The sequence below is a fragment of the Lampetra planeri genome, chromosome 1 (assembly GCF_965212315.1).
Source record: "Lampetra planeri chromosome 1, kcLamPlan1.2.h2, whole genome shotgun sequence".
NCBI classification, from domain to species: Eukaryota; Metazoa; Chordata; class Hyperoartia; order Petromyzontiformes; family Petromyzontidae; genus Lampetra; species Lampetra planeri.
The window spans coordinates 40,783,399-40,802,793 of NC_136107.1; the positions used below are offsets into that span (position 1 = coordinate 40,783,399).

Consider the following 19,395-nt stretch of genomic DNA (forward strand, 5'->3'; position numbering starts at 1 on the left):
ACGAGGCTGTTGGTGGGGTCTCTTTTTATTTTTGTATAGCTGCCATCGTTGAGTAGTTCTTGAATTTTGTTGTTGTATTCTATTTTGTCCATGATGACAGTGGCATTGCCTTTGTCGGCTGAGAGGATGACAATGTCATCCCTCTTTTTTAATTGAGCTAATTCAAAACGCTCATCTTTGCTGATGTTGCTAGCTGGCATCTTAGCGTTTTTGAGGGTTGCAGAGATTTCAGATCTTGCTACGTCTGCAGCGATGTGACTCAAGCCCTTGAGAGCTACATCTACTCGAGCAATTATATCATTAACTGGTATGTGTCTAGGTGTGACTGCAAAGTTTAGTCCTTTAGCTAAAACGGATTTCAGACCTTCAGAAATAGGACTGTTACTGCGATTAATTTGCAGTCACACCTAGACACATACAAGTTAATGATATAATTTCTCGAGTAGATGTAGCTCTCAAGGGCTTGAGTCACATCGCTGCAGACGTAGCAAGATCTGAAATCTCTGCAACCCTCAAAAACGCTAAGATGCCAGCTAGCAACATCAGCAAAGATGAGCGTTTTGAATTAGCTCAATTAAAAAAGAGGGATGACATTGTCATCCTCTCAGCCGACAAAGGCAATGCCACTGTCATCATGGACAAAATAGAATACAACAACAAAATTCAAGAACTACTCAACGATGGCAGCTATACAAAAATAAAAAGAGACCCCACCAACAGCCTTGTCACCAAAACCAACAAAATCATTTCTGTTTCAACCGCATTAATTGATCAGACCAAACAGTTTTCGTTGAAACCTTCTGCAGCCAGGCCACCAAGATTGTACGGCTTGCCAAAGATACATAAAGAAGATACACCTCTTCGTCCCATTGTCTCTACTATCAACTCCCCCACTTACAAACTGGCTCGTTTTTTGTCTGAAATCCTACGGCCTTTCACTGGAAAAACCACCTCTGCGGTACAAAACTCTACTGACCTGGTATCGACAATCAAGGGGATTTCCCTGTCCCCAGACGACCTGCTTGTCAGTTTTGATGTGGTTTCCTTGTTTACCAAGGTTCCTGTGCCTGACACCATCGCAATCATTGAAGACTTGGTTCATCAAGGACTGAATGCTGGGGTACCCCCCCTGGTGAGACACTGCTTAACCAATACATACTTCACCTGGAATGGAACCTTCTACAAGGAAATTGAGGGCACCCCAATGGGCTCCCCCCTATCTCCGGTTGTAGCCAACATTTTCAAGGAGGAATTTGAGACTGACGCCATCCAGACTGCCAATCTACACCCGACCTTATGGAAGAGGTATGTAGATGATACTTTTGTCATCTGGCCACATGGCCGGCCTGCTCTAGACCAATTTCTCGACCACATCAATTCCATACACCCAGCCATCAGATTCACCATGGAAGTCGAAAAAGATGGCAAGCTACCCTTTTTGGATGTCCTAATTAAAAGGAGACCTGATGGTTCAATGAGCCATTCTGTCTACAGGAAAGCCACCCATACGGATGCCTACCTAAAACCGGATTCCCACCACCATCCATCCCAGAAGAACTCCCTTATCAAGACTCTATACCATAGAGCCCAATGCATCTCCGACCAGGAACACATTGCCAGTGAACTCAAACACGTACGCCAAGCTCTTAAGGCTAATGGTTACTCCGACTACACAATCCGCAAGGCCATCACTCCAACCGTCAAGAAGGATCCTGCTGAGGAGCCTTTCAAAACCATCACCTTACCCTACATTGCTGGGGTCACAAAAAAGATCTCCAAAATCCTGATTAAACACAAGATTCAGGTACGATTCAACACAGTACATAAAATCCGTGATCTGGTTCCGTCTGTAAAAGACGTGGTTCCAGACATACAGTACCCTGGCGTCTACAAACTAAGTTGCCTCTGTGGTAGCAGTTACATTGGAGAAACGAAACGACATGTCTCGGACCGCATCCATGAACATAAAGCTGACCTGAAACACGGTAGGACAAACACCTCAGCCGTGGCAGATCACTGTTACAATTCAGTGGGTTCACATGACATTGACTTCTCCAAGACAGAGGTTCTCTGCAAGCCATCTGGCTACCATGAGAGATTCGTTCATGAGGCGATCCACATATACAAACACAGAGACAATTTCAACCGAGAAGATGGATTCTGGCTCAGCAATCATTGGAAGGACGTAATAAACCACTTCGGATCTTAACTGATTGTTGTTCACGTTTATGGTGACTTTCAGACCGCAGTCCACTCACTGGCATTAACTGTGTATCTTGTGTTCTCCACAGGGAATGCATTATTTTCTCCGCTGCGGATCTCCTGCCACCGTTTTCCCATTCACATGTTTCATTGCTTCTACATACTATTAACATGCCCTCCCTTTGTTAATGCTACCCCCCCCTCCCTTTGGTGCTGCTGATCCTGCATAATGCATGGGCATAATATGACTTTGAAACCCCCCCGCCCACCTCCTACGCATTTCCCATGAATATGCTAAATTCCTCTTGATATGCACATTCTTTTGTTAAGGCTCTCTTCTTCTTCCACCTCCAACTCAGCTTATATATAAGCTCCTAGCTTGGCAGTGTCTCATTCTTCACCTGAAGACGGCTGCTTGCGTTGTAGCCGAAACGTCGTGAGAATTGTTTTATTATGTTTTATTTTTATTTTTATTATTTTATTACATCCCTGCAGTCATGAAAGCTTTAAATCGAAATGTAACGCTGTGACGTCGAAGCGCGGGGCCCCCCGAAGCGCGGGACTCGGGACAGTCGCCCCGACTCTCCGTACCCTAGGGACGGCTCTACGAGTGGCCTGCGATCACGCGCGGGAAGTGAGAACTCTGCTTGTAGACTCATGGAGAAAGACCGAATACATGGCACGAATGTCCCTGCAGATTTTGTTAATTTAAATTGTAGACCAGATTTACATCCAATCACAGACCGCCCTTGTATTTGGAACCCGGCACCCGCGTGCTCTGCCAGGTGCTGGAGAGCTGCATGAAGAACTGCGGGCACCGATTCCACGTTCTGGCGGCGAGCCGCGACTTCGTGGAGGGCTCTTTAGTGCGGCTCATCCTGCCCAGGAGCTGCCCAACACCAGCGCTGCGAGCCCGCGTGCTACGTCTCCTGCAGGTGGGCACGGCCAGGAGGGCACTGAGGAGACGCCGAAGATCGGTGCCGAGGCAGTCCTGAAGCAGAAGATTAGTGCTCCGATACAAGAGCAGCAGCAGCAGCCCCGTTTGCAAATAATATTTGTAACTTTGATCCTTACCCGCCCCTCCCCCGTGTCAATAGTTCGATTTTAATGTGCAATTACATTGAGGGACTGTGTGTTGTTGCCTTGGTGTGGTGTGGGACTGTTTTTGTTGTTTTACTGCCTTGCCCTAACTTGCATTTAGTGTTGAAAATTTAGCAGGAATTTATGTACTTATGCAATTGGTACTCATATACTTTCTTTATTTCTAATTATTAATTTTTAGTAACTTGCTTACCTTTTCTCTACTTTGCACTCCTGTCGTGTATTCTGTGTGATTTGTTGTTATAACTTACTTACCACCCGCCCTTCCTGGACATCTGTGAAAAAGAGCTTCATAGCTCATCGGATTCCTCCTCCAGTCTAAATACAGATTCTGATTCTGTATGTCTGTGTGTGTCGGTCAGGCATGGGCAGACGCCTTCCGCAGCTCAGCTGACCTGACAGGGGTGGCCCAGGTGTACGAGGCACTGAAGAGGAAAGGCGTGGAGTTCCCTCCTCCCATCGCACAGGTGTCTGCTCCTAGGTCGCTCTCAATGCCAGAAAGTAGAGCAGGGAGAGAGTAGAGCAGGGAGAGAGTAGGGCTGGGAGAGAGTAAAAAACGAAACAATTGTTTTCACCAGCCAGCTAAAGCCCACTAAGCTATATAGCTCTTTTTCAGAAGCAACCTGGCCACAAATGATAGCTCAACAATATCTGTCCCCTGACCAATTAACACTGCCCATACCCTTGCGCTGTGTTTGTAAGAATTTAGCAGCTCTGACCAAATTGACCACGATGCACCTAAAGGTCCCGTGTGTGTGCACACGTACAAAGAAGGAGGAGAATTATCATCGAGAAGAACTGGGAGTGAGGAGGGGTTTTATTATTGCAGTATTTATTTTGGGAGGGCTTACCGAGCCACAGGGTGAAGGAACGGAGATGACAGTTCAGTTTGGTCAAAGAGAGAAAATAGATTCCTCACTCGGAAGAGGCAATCCCAGCCAGAGGAGAAGAGGAAATTCTCGAGGTCTGGGCTCCTGATTTGTTTCGCTTTCCTATACTTTGCACTCTCGTGTTTTTGTATTTTTTCTTGTTGTAACTTTCTGACCCGCCCCTACTGGACATCTGCGAAAAATAGTTTTATAGCTCATCGGATTCCTCCAGTATATATAAGATCCTGATTCTGATATGCGACGGTGAGATGCGCGACACGGTCTGCCATGCACAGGAGACAGAAACCCCAAGCTGGGACGAGACGCTGAGCCAGCCGTGTGGCCCCAGGCCCGACCTCCCAGTGTCGTGGGGCAGCACGGCCGTGCCCAGCGACGGCCTTCAGCCACCGGTGGACGAGACCCGCGCAGTGAGACCCATGCACAACAGCCGCCGTTCGCCACAAAGTCACCGTGACATCACCACGGCGCTTGTGCCGGGGGTTAGGTGGACTTTAAGGTCATGTGAAGTGTCAAAGGCTCCCCGACAGGAGGTCACGGGACAGACCCAGGTGTCGTGGGTTGACTGAGATGACTGGCATATACACGTGCACTCACGTGCTACCCACGAGACACATGGCCATGTGAGCCACAGACGCACACCATTTCGATTAAGTCCTCCCTGCTTAGCTACATCATGTGCAGAGGAAGCTGCCACAGTGTAATGGTTAGTACACCACCGGGCATGCAATCCAGAGGTGAACGGTTCAATCTCCCGTTGTGGCAGTAGACACAATGAGCTAGTTTCTTACCCGCCACTCAGCCTCTGCCAGCCAATAGTTTAAATGGGTATAGTACAATGAGCAGGTGGGGTAAAGTGTGGATACTCCCCAGTGTGGAAGAGTAGATTGCATCGACAACTCAAAGTGGAGGTCCTTCCAGCAGCAGTGGCACGAGCGAGCAATTGCAGGGTTGCACCTTTGCACATGCCCAGTGAAGTGGCACGTTATTATTATGTTGGCGAGTGTTCATGTAATGATGGAACTTTGTGTTGCAGATTCATGCCAAAAAGGCACCACGTGTGTAAGCAAAAGTAACATTCACTCGACTCGATGCGTGCCTACAAACCCGGCGGCTTTTGGGTAAGGGTGGCAGGATCATGCGGTGACGGAGTGGTCGTTGTGCGTATTGCTTCACCTGAACGGTTGCTGTGGCCACAGATTGGGGTGATGCGGGGCCGCCCGCTGATCGTGGCGGCTCAGCGGGCGGCACGCGACCTCACGGCGGCTCTTCGCAGCACGCAGCCCGGAGTCCCGCTAGCCCCTTCCGGCTGGGAGCACCTGCAGGTGGATGTGGGTGGCAGTACGCGTGTGTGCGTCCACGTGCATGTGTGGGGAGCAGTGGTGCAGCGGTTAGCACTCTGCGCTATGAACCCAGTGGCCAGAGTTCGATTTCCGCTCACGGTCAACAACAGTGGCGATTCTCTGAACTGGTCCTGGGCTTCCGTGAGGTTGATTCAGCTTCACTTGGTACCTGGTATGGTGTGCAAACATCGCCACTCATGAGACAAAGGCAGCCAGGCATGGTGCCGGACACCCACCCCCTCGTGTGCAGTGCCGGCCTTCACGAGCGCTCGTGAACAGCACTTGCCCCAAAGTCTGTTAAGAATTTCCGGGGATCTTTGTGTGTATGTGATCGGTTTTCTTACATATTCACCTGTAAGCTTCAATGGCCAAGTCGTCTCTGTTTAGGGTCCTGAGTACCGTAAGTCTTAAACTACCCATTCATAGGGCAGGGAACAAGTCTCTATGTAGAACGATCTACATGGGGAGCAAAGTACTCAGATTGTAAATGTTGTGGCTTTGCTCTCTAACACGAATTGGCATGTTCTGTTTACATGACAAACCATACTCATTGACTGTGTCGAGTGGTGGCGGGTTTAACGAAACTTTATATTTACGTGATCTAACACAAAAACCTGTATTATGGATGATATTGATCGCGAAAGCCTACGTCTTAAACACAACGATCACTGTTGACTATCCACGAATGGTACAGAGATGCTGAGCTGAGTATACGTCAAGACCTTCAGATTGTGAGTTGAGAACTCCAAATCATACCACGACCCTGCTGGGTGGTACATGAGAGTTGGGTGTATGTCGCCCTGCGTACACGGTATACATTTATGATACACCAAGTTTCTCGCAGAATGAAAGTAAAATTGATACGACAATTGGAACTCAGAAACGTCTTAAAACGTTGTGGCGCCTCTCTCTGTCACGTTTGGCTACTATTTTAAATCCCCCCCCCCAATTATATTGCAATTATGGTGTCATGTTGCGAGACAAGGACATTTCCGTTTGGAACTCTCACAGTGACCAGTGAACCACCTTGTGTAAGAGAATGGTCCCAGACGATGCCAACACAGAACTCCTTCTTCAGTCTCACTGTCTGCACACGAGGGCTACTCCCTGTATGTGGCATGCGAAGAGTGTTTGTCACACACCAAGCAAACGAGATTTGTTCAATCTCAGCACTGGAATAGGCTGATTCAGCATGCAATCCAAGTGTTTGTTGCAGCCATTGGTGAATGGGCCGAGACTTTCGCTACACTTGAGAACAATATTTAATCACGGTGGCCTCAGATTGAAACTGGCTCTCGGCCACACTGGTCACTCGCCCACACAGTCACCTGGCCACCTCTTGCGGTCAACACTGCACGCACCACACCGCACCACCCCGGCCTCGATCGCCACCTCCACCACCGCATGCCCCCCTCGCAGGCCCTGGCCGCCAGGTGTGGGACATTCCGACGCCGGGTGCACGAGCTGGTGTCGGAGGCCGTGGAGCAGCAGGAGACGGAGCAGCTGCTGGCACTGAACGACGAACTCAACCGCGCGTTGCTGCAGCACGAGAGGTCTGCACGTCCCCTCCACTCGCCCCACACATCCCCTCCGCTCACATGAAAAGGGGTTATTTAGGATTCATACAAATGATGCACCGATTGGTTGATGGCCGGTGGTCGAGACTTAATGGTGGAGTAGCTACCGAGAAGGGAACACACTTGGGAAGATGGCCACTGAGGAGATGGAGCAATGGAATCGCTTTGCGTGGAGTTGCTGCGTTATTTGTTGCATAGTAAGACTGTGAGAGATGGCACACAGCTTCGTATGGGTCTTGGGGCCATGATTTAAATGGGGCCCTCTGTCCAATACGCCCCCTCTATGCAGCCCAGCACCTGGACCCTTCCAGCCCATGACTCTGATGCAGTTGCAACACCTACACACTCTATGGCTATGCCACTGCATGGAAAGGACCAGTCTCTCCATAAGTCTTGCCACAGATTGTTACTCATTTTATCTATTAATTTTGGGGTAGCGAGATGTTAGTTGCCTCGCCTGGTATGTAAGTGGGAGTTGGTTCGATTCCAACTCTGACACTTGTGTATTTGGAGTTGACATGTTCTCACCGTGGTCGCTTGAATTTTTCTCTAGGTCGTCCGGTTTTTCCCTCCACATTTAGAATCAACGTGTGTTTAGAGTATTTGACTGCTATACATTTACACATGATAAGCCACTTCGTTGAGCTATCATTTATGGCCAGGTCGCTTCTGAAAAAGAGCACTATAGCTCAGTGGGTCTTACCTGGTAAAATAACAAATATTTTAAACGGTTACAAAAATCCTAGGGGGTGATATCTGGACATTGCATACGGACTGCTGGAATTTGTGTTTGAGGGTTCCTGCGATGTATTCTGCTCCACGCAGCTACTGCCAGGCACACGTGGGCACCGGGGAGCACTCGTCTGGCACAGCACCGGCAAGTCTTGGTGAATCGGAGCTATCGGTGGCCACAGACGATGGCAACGTTTGGGCAGATGATCTGGCACACAGGTACGTGAAAAACAATTGCATTGCTGTGCCGGAGCCAGGTATCGTCATTCAGACTATGACCAACTTGCTCTTGGTGGCTTCTGGTTTTGTGAGCAATGAACATGGACAAAAAAGGTATTGACAAGCCCTGTCCAATCATATCTTTACTTATGACCGCATAGGTTTTCAGAGTTGTGCTGTTCAACTCTCAGATCCGTTTTTGGGTTGTATGGCATTATGTCCAATATTTCTTCAGTTCCTGAAAAAGCTCCCAACACATGGAGCAAAACGACGAACATCGTTCCAAACAACGCATGGCACAATCTAAAAACTCATCAGAGAGCTGTAAGTTCAGCCTGAGATGGCCAATGACCAAATCTCCCTGAGTACCCAAAGTGTGTCCGCCCTGAGAAACTGAACAGCATTGAGCCAGCTTCGTAATTGGATGAGAGACAGCCTGGCTATATCAGGTGTTGTAGGCTTGGACTGCAACTGTGTGGAGCTTTTAGTATTGTCTTTATCTCACGTGTGCGGGATTTCTCCACGTATTCTGATATCCTCTCATATGCCAAACATTAATTAATTGAATTTGCCAAACATCCCATTTCAGGACTCTCCTGAAAAGGAGTATTGAGCCTCACAAAGGGCATTGGATGCTAACGACAGGCAATATATTAAATCAGTACAAGCAAATCAAGTAACGGTAGCGCACATTTAAAAGACAAGAACGGTAGTTTATATCCACATGACCCTTTTTGCCGGTATCAAGATTATGAAAAAAGAATAGACTTTAACCTTTCCGGAAGTAACACGGGAGCCATTAAGATATTCAAACACCAAATAGACACCTTTTGCAAGGCGTCAAGTCTGCATTAACCACACATGCTTGTGGGAACTGTTCAACCCGAGGTAATAATGCTTTGATATTTGCATAGCTTTTGTGCTGTTCACCTTTTGGCATTATTCTCTGGTATAACACTGGTGGTGAGACGATGCCATGAGGCTGTGTCTGATGTAGGCCAATCAGTTTAAAATACAATGCATACACATTATCAAAGTACGTTTGTTTGCATATTTTACCACAAGTGTGATATGTGGTTAATGCAGACTTTATACCATTCAATAGGTGTCTATGTGGTGTTTGAAGAGCTTAATACCTCCTGTATTATTGGCAGAAAGGTTAAAGCTTTTAATTTTTTTCAATGGCAGTTTATCTACGGTCTACAATGCCAATACTCTCGTGAAATCCTGTGTTATTTAACAAGGACAGATGCCAGTTATTATGCATTGCAATGTGTCTATGGGACATATTTGTCAATAAATGGAGCTTGCCAATGTGGAAAGCACAGTGTACTTTTAATGTTTACTAGACATCAGAATTCATCTTAGCAGTCAACACACATTGACTGCATTAATTTTATACAAATTTAAAAACCCCAGCAGCCATGTGATTATAAATTCTCCTAAAAAATATAAATTTGGCGAAATATATTTGTAGAAAATAATCAGATAGTTCAACATAAACATAAAATGTATTTACATGGAAAGTGACTTGCATTTCATAAGAATCGCCCTTGCCAGGACCCAACTAAATTCGCGTTGTGTATTTAAAACTGGAACAGTTTGTCTTACATGGGAACTTATTTATATATTTCAATATCATGTAGCCATTGCAATGATTATTGCATCAGGGAGAGAGAGAGAGTCTGTCAAAAGGCCCATTGAACCAAGCACACAAGCCAAGCTCCAGACATCTCCATTGACACTAAAGTACAAAAAGTAATGTGACTTTACCGAAAGAACCAAAGAGTAAAAAGTATAGCGTTGGGTTTTTGTGAACTTTACATAAGTCCAATAATATCAATTAACTTTACACATTCGAAAGCCTCTTTCTTGGTGGGAAGACAATCAGGAAAGCCTTGCTTTTTTATGTGTTCCAAACACTAATAGTTTTAGTGTTTTTTACACGTGGGAGGAAACTGGAGTTATTTGAGAAAAGAGATACATAAAAAAAGGAAAGAACCTTTTTAAAAAAATGTGAGAATTATTACACTGAAAAACAAGCTGGGCAATAGTCCTCAAATACCGTACGTAGAAAACCCAAAATATATAACACTGATTCACCAGTGGGGTAAACTGCATCGCCTGGTTTGAATGTTGACATTTTTCTTCAGTCGCAATAATGTTCGCACTTTGCGGTCAACCGTGTATGGCTGTGCCATCAGGGTTCATCGCTGAGTTCATCACTTCTTCTCCAACTCTTTGACCCAGGTCACGCCCACTGGCAAATCAACTTTTGTAGCAATCAGGCAGCATGTGGCGGGGAGAGCGTGACACGGGCATGCCACTGGCGTGAGAGGTGCTGCTCCCCCCCCATGTCACTGCCACCCACCGCCCGTGCGATACCCCCCCCCCCATGCACATGCCTCCTCCACCACTCCATCCCCACCCACAGCTGCATTAGCGATCAGCCGTCACGGCGAGCCTTCTGATACGTCGTGAGCGAAACCAAAAGACTCGTGTGGTGCGCGCCACTCTGGAGGACGTCCAAACTAGCCGACCGCTGGTTGGACTCGAAGCAGTTTTTGAATTCAAGCACAAAGGAAAGTTGAGCTGATGTTCTTGTGGCACTTTGCATCACCGCAATGGCCCCGAAGAGCGTGAAGGTGCTCATCCCGTTCGTGTTGCTCTGCGTGGTGCTCATTGGCGTTTACTACGCCGTGGAGCTTCTGGTGGCCTCGGTAGTCTCCCTGGAGGAGGGCGACGCTGCCTCGGACATCGGCGGCGACCGGGGTTCGCCTAACGCGACCCTACGGGGAAACCTGACGGCGCCTTCGGAAGCCTCTCTGGTCTCGGCAAATGCCAGGACGACCGTCAGGGAGAGTTCCTCTGGCATCTAAAAATAAAGCCACGCCGACTCGACAGTTCGAATGGACGATGGACGCGCAAGAAGTTGCTCACGGAGAGCCAGCGATACCCATCAACAAGGGGCACAAAGGCAAACATGTTTTGAAGCAGCTTGTAAATTACTTTTTATGATTTCCCAACCCATGTTGAATTTGCAGAGAAGAAAATGCCAGCATTTCTGCTGTTTGGGCTTTCCAGATGTAACTTTTGTGAAATGTAGCAGGACTTTTAGATTTATTTTTTTATTGGTACCATTTAATGTTTTTTTTCAGTTGACTGCAAGTTCCCAAGTGGCTTGAGTGGAAATTGGCATTTGTTTTTGTCCATGCAATGCAGTCGCGTCACAGAGGACCTACGCATGAGAGCGTTTGCAGAGCGTCTGGAGGCTGTGACTGAAGCGGTAAGATCGGGTGATGCTGCCTAGTAAATTTACACACTACATTTATTTGCTGCTTAATTTATTGCAATGCTATTTATTGGCCTACTTACACCAGGCTTAAATTCTCACCAAATATATTTCGGGTCGCATGTAGGATGGAGTAGGCGCGTGACTCTCAGCCACAGCCATAGCGAAGAGATATTAAAGATGTGGTGTGCCGGGTGTGCTAATAGTGTCTGAGTCACTGACCCAGTTGATATGAACCCCTTTACTTAAATGAAGATTAATTGCATGTGTGGTGTAATTTGCATGGCTGTACAATGGAGAAGATGCCATTAATTTTAACTTCGCCAGGTTAACACTGTCTCAATACTCAAATGTCACATAAAGCGGTGTGCGTGCAGATAGATGAACGTTATTGGTGCGGCGAGCACTTCCACACACGAGTTATTTGATGAATATCCAATTCAGGGTCACAGTCCATTCAGTAATCGATTCTGTATTTACCATTGAGGTCATTGGCAGGACTTTTAGTGGTTGCAGAAGTGAAGCGAATACATTTTGTACAACATACACGCATTGAAGATAGTGACATTCTATGCACTTATCACGAGCATACGATTTAATATTAATATAATAATTTGATGGCACTTTTACTAAAAATGACGATTTAATATCGATCGAAAATAATTCACGGGCCTTTGTCACTCCATTGCTGGATGAAGGCATCCCCATGCCACGTCGGTGATGGGGGTTGTTGAACACACGTGACCACGCTGGTCATTGTGGGCCAGTGGACGGGCGCAATGGGCACCAGGACCAGTTCGGATATCACTCGGCACCAATATTAGCGTGGCTGAGATTCACACTCAGGTCGCGGGGCTCACGGCACAGTGTGCGAACCACTGCACCACTGCTCCTTCTGTGAGATTATTGTATTTTCTAGTACTGTACTCTATATAGGTAAAGAATAATCTACTTAGAAAAACAATTGTACAACTGCAACACGAGTTTGTGCAAGTGCCATCTCTATCAGTGTTGACCCAGCGACGACTCGAGACATTTGGTCCGCTCACTGATATCCTACACCTTGAAAACAGCGACTACGTGAGGCAGAGCAGGGGGAGCGGCTCTGAGTTGATGGATAGGATGCATCTGGGACTGGACAGGGGGGTGGGGGATGGGCTCAGCAGGGTGGGTGATTAATAGCAGGAGGGAGAGGGAGGGAGAGAGGGATATTGTGGACATTGAAGGATTCTTGGTTAGTGGAAATGTTTTGGCACTACACCGTCTTGTGCTCTCCGATCGGCTCCGATGCGAATTAATTTGAAACCCATCTGTTGTTGCTGCCCAGTACTCTATGTCCTGCATCTGCTTGCTAAAAAACAACCCGCTTTCGCAAGACCTCTGCAATTCAGCAACATGCCTGCTGCATCGGAGCTGTGGTGACATAGATGTGTGCATGCGTGGGTTTGAGAACAACCAAATAAGGTTTAAGAATGTTTTTTTAAAATATAAACTAAAAGGGCTGATGGTGTCTAATTGTTTAAGCGTGTTTTTGGTACAAAGACTTTTCAAGATGATTGTTTAGCCAGGTGAGGACTCAAGATCCGGATGAATTTCAGTTGTAACCACACATTAAAAGTGACCTTTATCCTTGCCAAATAAATCATGCGTCTCTCAACTGTAACCTGTGTCGTGTTTGTGACAGCATAATACATGATTTGTTTTACAAGTTATCTAAACAGCTGATGATGATCACATTTTTATGGTGGAAATTTTATCCGACACCATATTTTCTATTATCTGCACCCCGCGTAAATCTGTGGACATATCTGTTACCTATGAACAGATTCTTCCTATTATTTATGTATTTCTAAGAATATGAGAACCCATCCCGAAGTGGTGGCAAATTCCTTCTGCAGACGAGTCCCCAACAAGTGGCCTCCTCACAAGTGCCAAATGATCCCTTTTATCCGCCTCTTTTATCGGATGTAGCTGAGAATTTATGCTATTTTCACGTAGCCGCTGATAACTGCATGGCAAACAGGAGTTATTAATTTCCATGTATAATTCAGGTAATAGAATCGACAAATCGGTTCGCCCTTATCACCAACGGATAGAAGGATTATAACTACACGTGACTCTATACTTGGACACATGGCATCATTCCAGATGGGTCTGTATGGGTCAGCTACCCAGAAAATATTACTGCACCCGATACCCCACATCCAGTATGCCTCTCGCTAACCTGGAAAATATTTGTTGAGAAATTTATTTCATTATCACGTAAAATTTAGCCGCAGAGTTAAGGTAGTAAACATTAAAATGTATTTATACCAATTTTATCTGCTGTGTGCTCAATGACTGATCTACCCTCCTGCATCTGTCTCTGTTTTTTACTGTCTCTGTTTCTCTATCTTTGGGCCCTCTCTACCAAATGCATGCTGCTGCACGTGTGACATTGATAGTGGCTTCTTCCTGTGCACTTGGAACCCATAGACATCTGGCTAGCCAGCCAGAACATGGTGAGCCGTCACCTGTCAGCACAATCACATTTCCATTCGGATTGTTGTTCAATAAACACGTTTAAGAATTAGTCTACTGCCGTTATGTAATGGCCAGCACACTGGACTTCCAATTCATAGGTTGCTAGTTCGATTCGATTTCCCAATGTGGCAGTTGAAATAACGGGGAAACTTTCTTAAATCTCTCAGCCTCTGCCATCAGCACAAATGGGTGCACCACAATTAGTCGATCGGAAAGTCGCGTGTGGTGGGGTGAGTGTGGTTTAACCAGGCTGGATTGTGTGAGGAGCTCACATATCCTTGAAAGATCTGGACAAAGTCCCATCGGTGAGCTCCTCCGGCAGGCAAGGCTGCGTTGGCTGGGTCATGTAGCCCGCATGCCCAGCCACCGCATGCCTAAACAGCGTTTGTTCGGCCGGATCGAGGGGGCTAAACGGGCGCGGCACGGGCTAGAGAAGAGATGGAGTGATGTGGTGTAGGAGGATGTGGAGCTGAGTGGACTTGCCGATGACTGGTACCAGCGGTGTCAAGATCGGCCTCTGTGGAAAAAGCTCGTGAAGGACGCTACTGGGCAGTTGGAGGCAGTCGCCCTCCAATAACAACGGAGGGCGGAGGAGCGACGCTCACAACAACGAGCGGAGCGCCGGGTGGCTAAAGCACAGCAAGCGGGCACAGTAGGGGGCACAGGTGGTGCATCAGCCAGTCATATCGGTCATCTCGGTCAGTCGACCCGTGGCACCTGCTGGGTCTGCCCCGTGACCTCCTGCCAGCGGGCGTTCGACACTTCACGTGGCCTTAATGTGCACATAGCCTGGCACAAGCGTCGTGGTGACGTCACCGCCACTTAGTGGCGAATGGCGGTTGTTGTCGTTATTGATCTTCGGTACCCCTATCTCTTACAAGAAGTCTGGCCAGCTTGGAAGAGTAGGTCAAATACTTTCTGGAGGTACTTTCTATGTCTCCCTCTAGTGGAAGTTTTCTGCCAGTAGACTGAGTAGAGTATTGGTGTAAGCAAGTAATTGCTATTTTAATACAACGGCTTCAGGGTGTTGCAGTTTAACATGCAAATATTCTTTTGATTTTCAGATCCCTTTGGCACAACCCTCTTTTATGGATGACATTGAAAAGTGGCTGAACTCCGATGTGGTGAGAAATGTGTTGTCTCATTCCCCTACACCTGATGCTGATAAAACGATACATACCAATATAATGCACACAGCAGCCACATAGAATGCTTGTGATTAAATCGGGTCCTCAACTGTAGTGAGTTGATCGTCTCAGTCCGGTCACCAACAAATGCACAAACATGCCACCGCAACAAATTTATCGCAGCCCATATACTCTAAATGCATGTTTCTAAATGTGGAGAGAAAAATCGGAGGAAACGGAGAAAATCCATGCGACCACAGGGAGAGAGACACGCAAACTCCAAATAGAGAGGTGTCAGGGTCGGGATCGAATGCACGACCTCCTGTATACCAGGTGAGGTAGTTAACATCTCGCCACCACGGCACTCCTTGTGCTGCTCTTTGAGACATCTTTGTTTGGTGAAATGATGCTGATCACAAAGTCAGAATAAATTCGGGGGAAAAAATTATTTTATGAAACAATAAAAACGTGCAGGGGTTCCAATTATAAATTGGAAAAACAAAGCACTTACATTAATACACAATATACAGTGTATATCCTGTTTGTCATGTATTGCATTCAGAATGCACCTCTACAAAAGGTACAATTAAATACATGTATACCATTTAATAATGTTGATTTTCCAAAACTTATTTACCCAATAAAATATAATTATTTCCAGCAAAAACAACTTTCTAGAAATCAACTGAAATTCTTTGAGTTGCAATTCTTTTCTCCGAATATATATAAAAACTCACTAAAAGTGAAGTTTCTTTAAAAAATATATAACACATCTTATTTGATGTTCAAATGTACAGTGTAGCATTTATGCAAAATACAAAGTGAATGCCTCTTGACATTTCAGAAAGGAGATGTCGAAGATGAAGGTGATACGACTGAGGGTAAGTTAATGGACGCAAAAAGCTTTAGCTATCAAATTTAATGCAATAGAATGGCCTCTTGTCAGGGATGCAACCAAACGTTTGAATGTTGGGTGTGCTCTTAGTGAATAATTCCCAGTGATTATTGATGGATGTACAGATAGGATCCAAAGTCTGCCCTCAACTAGAAGAGGCGTTCTAAAGTCCTGCATTTTGATTATTAAATCAACACAACTGCTGCCTACCGACTCCGTTCCGAGCCCCACTGTCTGTGCACTACTGTCCATGTGTTTAAGGCTTAGGCCATCTCGACAATGATAACTTATGACACCTTGTGAAAGGGAGAAAAGACAGATAAAAAAATTGCATTATTTTTGTCCAAAATTCTGTAGGTGTCTCTTAGCCATACCTAAAAATGTGGGGGCATCTGGACACCACACAGTGGCTCTGTCCCTGCCTCTCATGGGCTTAGCTATGCATCAACAGCAATATGGTGCATGTGGCATTTCAGTGGGTGGGCCGCTAAGATAATTTCCAGGCTCGTTAGTTGGTCAGTTTATTCAGTTTTTGAGTTAGATGGCCAGGATTTGGCAACATTTTACAATATTTTGATTTTTAATCATGCACATTCTTTTTCTTGTGATCCATTTATAGAGTATTTAGAGCATTTGGCTGTCATAAATTTCCACATGATAGGGCGCTTCATTGGGCTATCATTTGTGGACAGGTCACTTTTGAAAAAGATATATAGAGCTCAGTGGGCCTTACTGGGTATTTTTTTTTCTTTTTTTCTTTAACCTACCTGACTTTACCGAAAAAACCCAAAGAGTATGGATCCTTGCAGTCACGAAAACTTCAAATCTAGAATTAAAAAAATAGTTTAGTAGTTTTAGTTTAGTTTACAAAGCAATTAAACAGAATAAAATATAAATATAATTTTGATTTGAAGCTTTCGTGACTGCAGGAATCCATACTCTTTGGTTCTTTCGGTAAAGTCACGTGGGTATAAAATAAAATAAATCACGACGTTTCGGGTGCAACACAAGCGTCCGTCATCAGGTGGGAAAGCATGAATTGCTGCTGAGGCAGCCTGTTTGCCCGAAACGTCGTGATTTATTTAATTTTATACCTACACGACTTTACCGAAAGAACCAAAGAGTATAAATATAATTTTCAAAAGTATAGGTGAAGGTGCTGCCCTGATATGCTTGCTCATTTAAGTGCCACTGGAAGGCCCTCCACGAGAGAGAGCTCTAAAGCCAATCTAGAGGATATTCAATGGCCTTCTGTTCCATGCTGGCCAGACATCTTGGAAGAGGTGGGAATACCTACACTTTACCCCACTGCACATGACCAGTCGATGGACTGGTTTATCCATTTATACTGTTGGGTGGACATAGGTGGTTGGGGATTTACAAAACGTGCCAGCAGCTTCAATTGCGGCACCAGGAAAATTCGAATTGGCGACCTCTGGATTGCCGGTGTGCTAACCATCACACCGTGGCAGTATCCAGCACTTAAGACGACAGTAAAGTATGAAACAATCAAAGTGTGGTGCCTCGGAAGCAACACTGACAAGGCGAGCGTTTGCATTGCAGAGTTTGAGCGGTTCCTGGGGCGGCGTGCGCGAGCCGTGAAGAGCGACAGGCCCTCAGGACCCTCCACGCTGCCCATCGGAGATGCCAGGACTCGGCAGCCCCCCAGCCATGACACAAAGTGACACGACAGCCCGGTGCCCCCCAGTGGCGTAGCTATCGAGTGTGCAGGCGGTGTACCTGCATCCCCGGGGCAGATGGGCCCAGTTGTCGAGCCCTGGACAGGAGGGAAATAGGACAGGGGGCCCCTTTTATTTCTTATGCCAGGGCCAAATGTTAACCTCACTACGCCACTGGTGCCACCGCCCACTCTTTTAAATGCAAGAATGTGTTTGTTCTCGGCATGCAATGATTCACTGCATGAGCAATTTCGTTGAATTGTCATGAATCAGGATATTTTGTGTTTTATCTTGTTCTTCCCATCCCATGTGTCGTCTTTTTTAAATCCTTTATATTAAGTTCACTTGCTTGCTTGCTTGCGCACTTACGACCGTGCAAATCTTTCGGTCGTTTTTTTAACCCACTTCCCGTGATCCAATCGAGCTGACATTTTGCACACATACTCGTTGTGCGTGACAATTTATTTTCGTTAAATTCTTTTTCCAAAATTTTACACTTTTTAGGAAAAAATAAATTATATTTAATTACCAATTGCTTAATGGTGGCAGGCAATCATCTGACCCATAGGTGGCAGCCATCTCAAGCCAGAGGACGAGAGGACTCTAGCCGCCACGCATATAAAGGATTTATAGTGAAAAACTTTGCTTTTACGGGTTAATTTTTTTCTGTCCTGTTTGTACAGTTTTGCTTGCCCTTTGCCTAGATTTAACTTGAACAAATACTTCCATATATTTTGTCATCTCTTATACGGACAATTTGATGCATATTATCATGACCATAACAAATTATATTAATCAATGAAGCAATGTATCGTCACATGCCTAGTTAGTGCATTGTGAGTTTTAAAACTACATGCTCATCGTTTCTCCTTTGTCTATATTGGGTTCTATTTTGTGAGTATCAAAGCACTTGTTTTAATATACATACGATGTATAAACAAGATTATCTGCAGCTGGACAGCATTTGTGCTGTGCCAAATGCAGCCTCCAGATATCATCATACCCAGGAGCACACTCAGGTTTTATAGATGTTAACTTTGGCAGAAATTCTGGCCGATAGCCTTTATAGTACCCCAACTGGTTAATTATTGCAGCGTGTACGCAACAGCCACGACAATTACAGTCAAGTGCTCTCTTACCAATGTTTGAATCGCTTTTATTGTATACTCATTTTCAACCAAAATATTTAATTCAAACATTTTCCAAAATGTTTAGACAGCGGCGCAATGGTTCTCTTTGCAAATGTGGATGCGGTATCGAATCGTCTTAAGAATCAACCCTGCCTACCACTTACATTGGTAGGGTTGGCGAGTTCGCAATGTAACCTCAATCAATGAAGGATCGGGCCGTGCATCATTTAGTTTTGCGCCGAGAAGCTCACAAGCGATGGCAATTGTTTGACGAGTGTAGCCCCAAGGACTCCAGCGAGTGATGCCAATGGTTCAAAGTGCTGAACTGAACCGTCACTGCCAGATTCTGGGAGAGTATTCTGGGGTTTGAAAGAAGAGAGAACTCCCATGAGGAACTTCTCATTGGGGGAATTTAATTTCTGTGACACCAGAGGAGGTAGCTAGTAGCAGGGTGCAATTTTGGGCTGCCTTGCACGTGTGGTGAACTGTGCTGTTTGCTTGTATCGACGACACGGGGTCATAACAAGGTTCTGTTGATTACATAGCTCATAGCTGCAAATAGCAGAGTGGTGTAATATTGTCCTTGAATGTTTGACGTTCATGCAATAAGCTCATAAAAACAAGTCTATAACTGTATTCTGTGTTGGTTTTCAAACAAATAAATAAAATTTGTATATACATGCACATG

The 19,395-nt window shown here is 45.7% G+C and overlaps 1 protein-coding gene and 1 long non-coding RNA gene across 4 annotated transcripts in view; one reads left to right on the forward strand and one right to left on the reverse strand.

Annotated features, from left to right (window-relative positions):
* Positions 1–19,391, forward strand: part of LOC144722954 (TOM1-like protein 2) — a 34,711-nt gene extending 15,320 nt beyond the window's left edge. For 2 of the 3 annotated variants that reach the window (XM_078601420.1, XM_078601401.1), the window contains 11 exons: positions 2,988–3,137; positions 3,666–3,770; positions 4,469–4,600; positions 5,390–5,515; positions 6,953–7,086; positions 7,936–8,061; positions 11,284–11,347; positions 13,798–13,854; positions 14,941–15,000; positions 15,848–15,884; positions 17,462–19,391. In XM_078601420.1, coding sequence (XP_078457546.1) covers positions 2,988–3,137; positions 3,666–3,770; positions 4,469–4,600; positions 5,390–5,515; positions 6,953–7,086; positions 7,936–8,061; positions 11,284–11,347; positions 13,798–13,854; positions 14,941–15,000; positions 15,848–15,884; positions 17,462–17,583 — 1,113 coding nt within the window. In that variant the 3' untranslated portion in view covers positions 17,584–19,391. The remainder of the gene's footprint in view (positions 1–2,987; positions 3,138–3,665; positions 3,771–4,468; positions 4,601–5,389; positions 5,516–6,952; positions 7,087–7,935; positions 8,062–11,283; positions 11,348–13,797; positions 13,855–14,940; positions 15,001–15,847; positions 15,885–17,461) is intronic. The other variant, XM_078601410.1, reaches the window with a different exon arrangement.
* LOC144722983 (uncharacterized) lies at positions 2,698–5,666 on the reverse strand. The gene is made up of 3 exons (XR_013586120.1): positions 5,367–5,666; positions 3,699–3,842; positions 2,698–3,193 (listed from the first exon to the last, which is right to left on the reverse strand). It is a non-coding gene; the product is annotated as an uncharacterized LOC144722983 (long non-coding RNA).
* Positions 19,392–19,395: the final 4 nt, after the last annotated feature.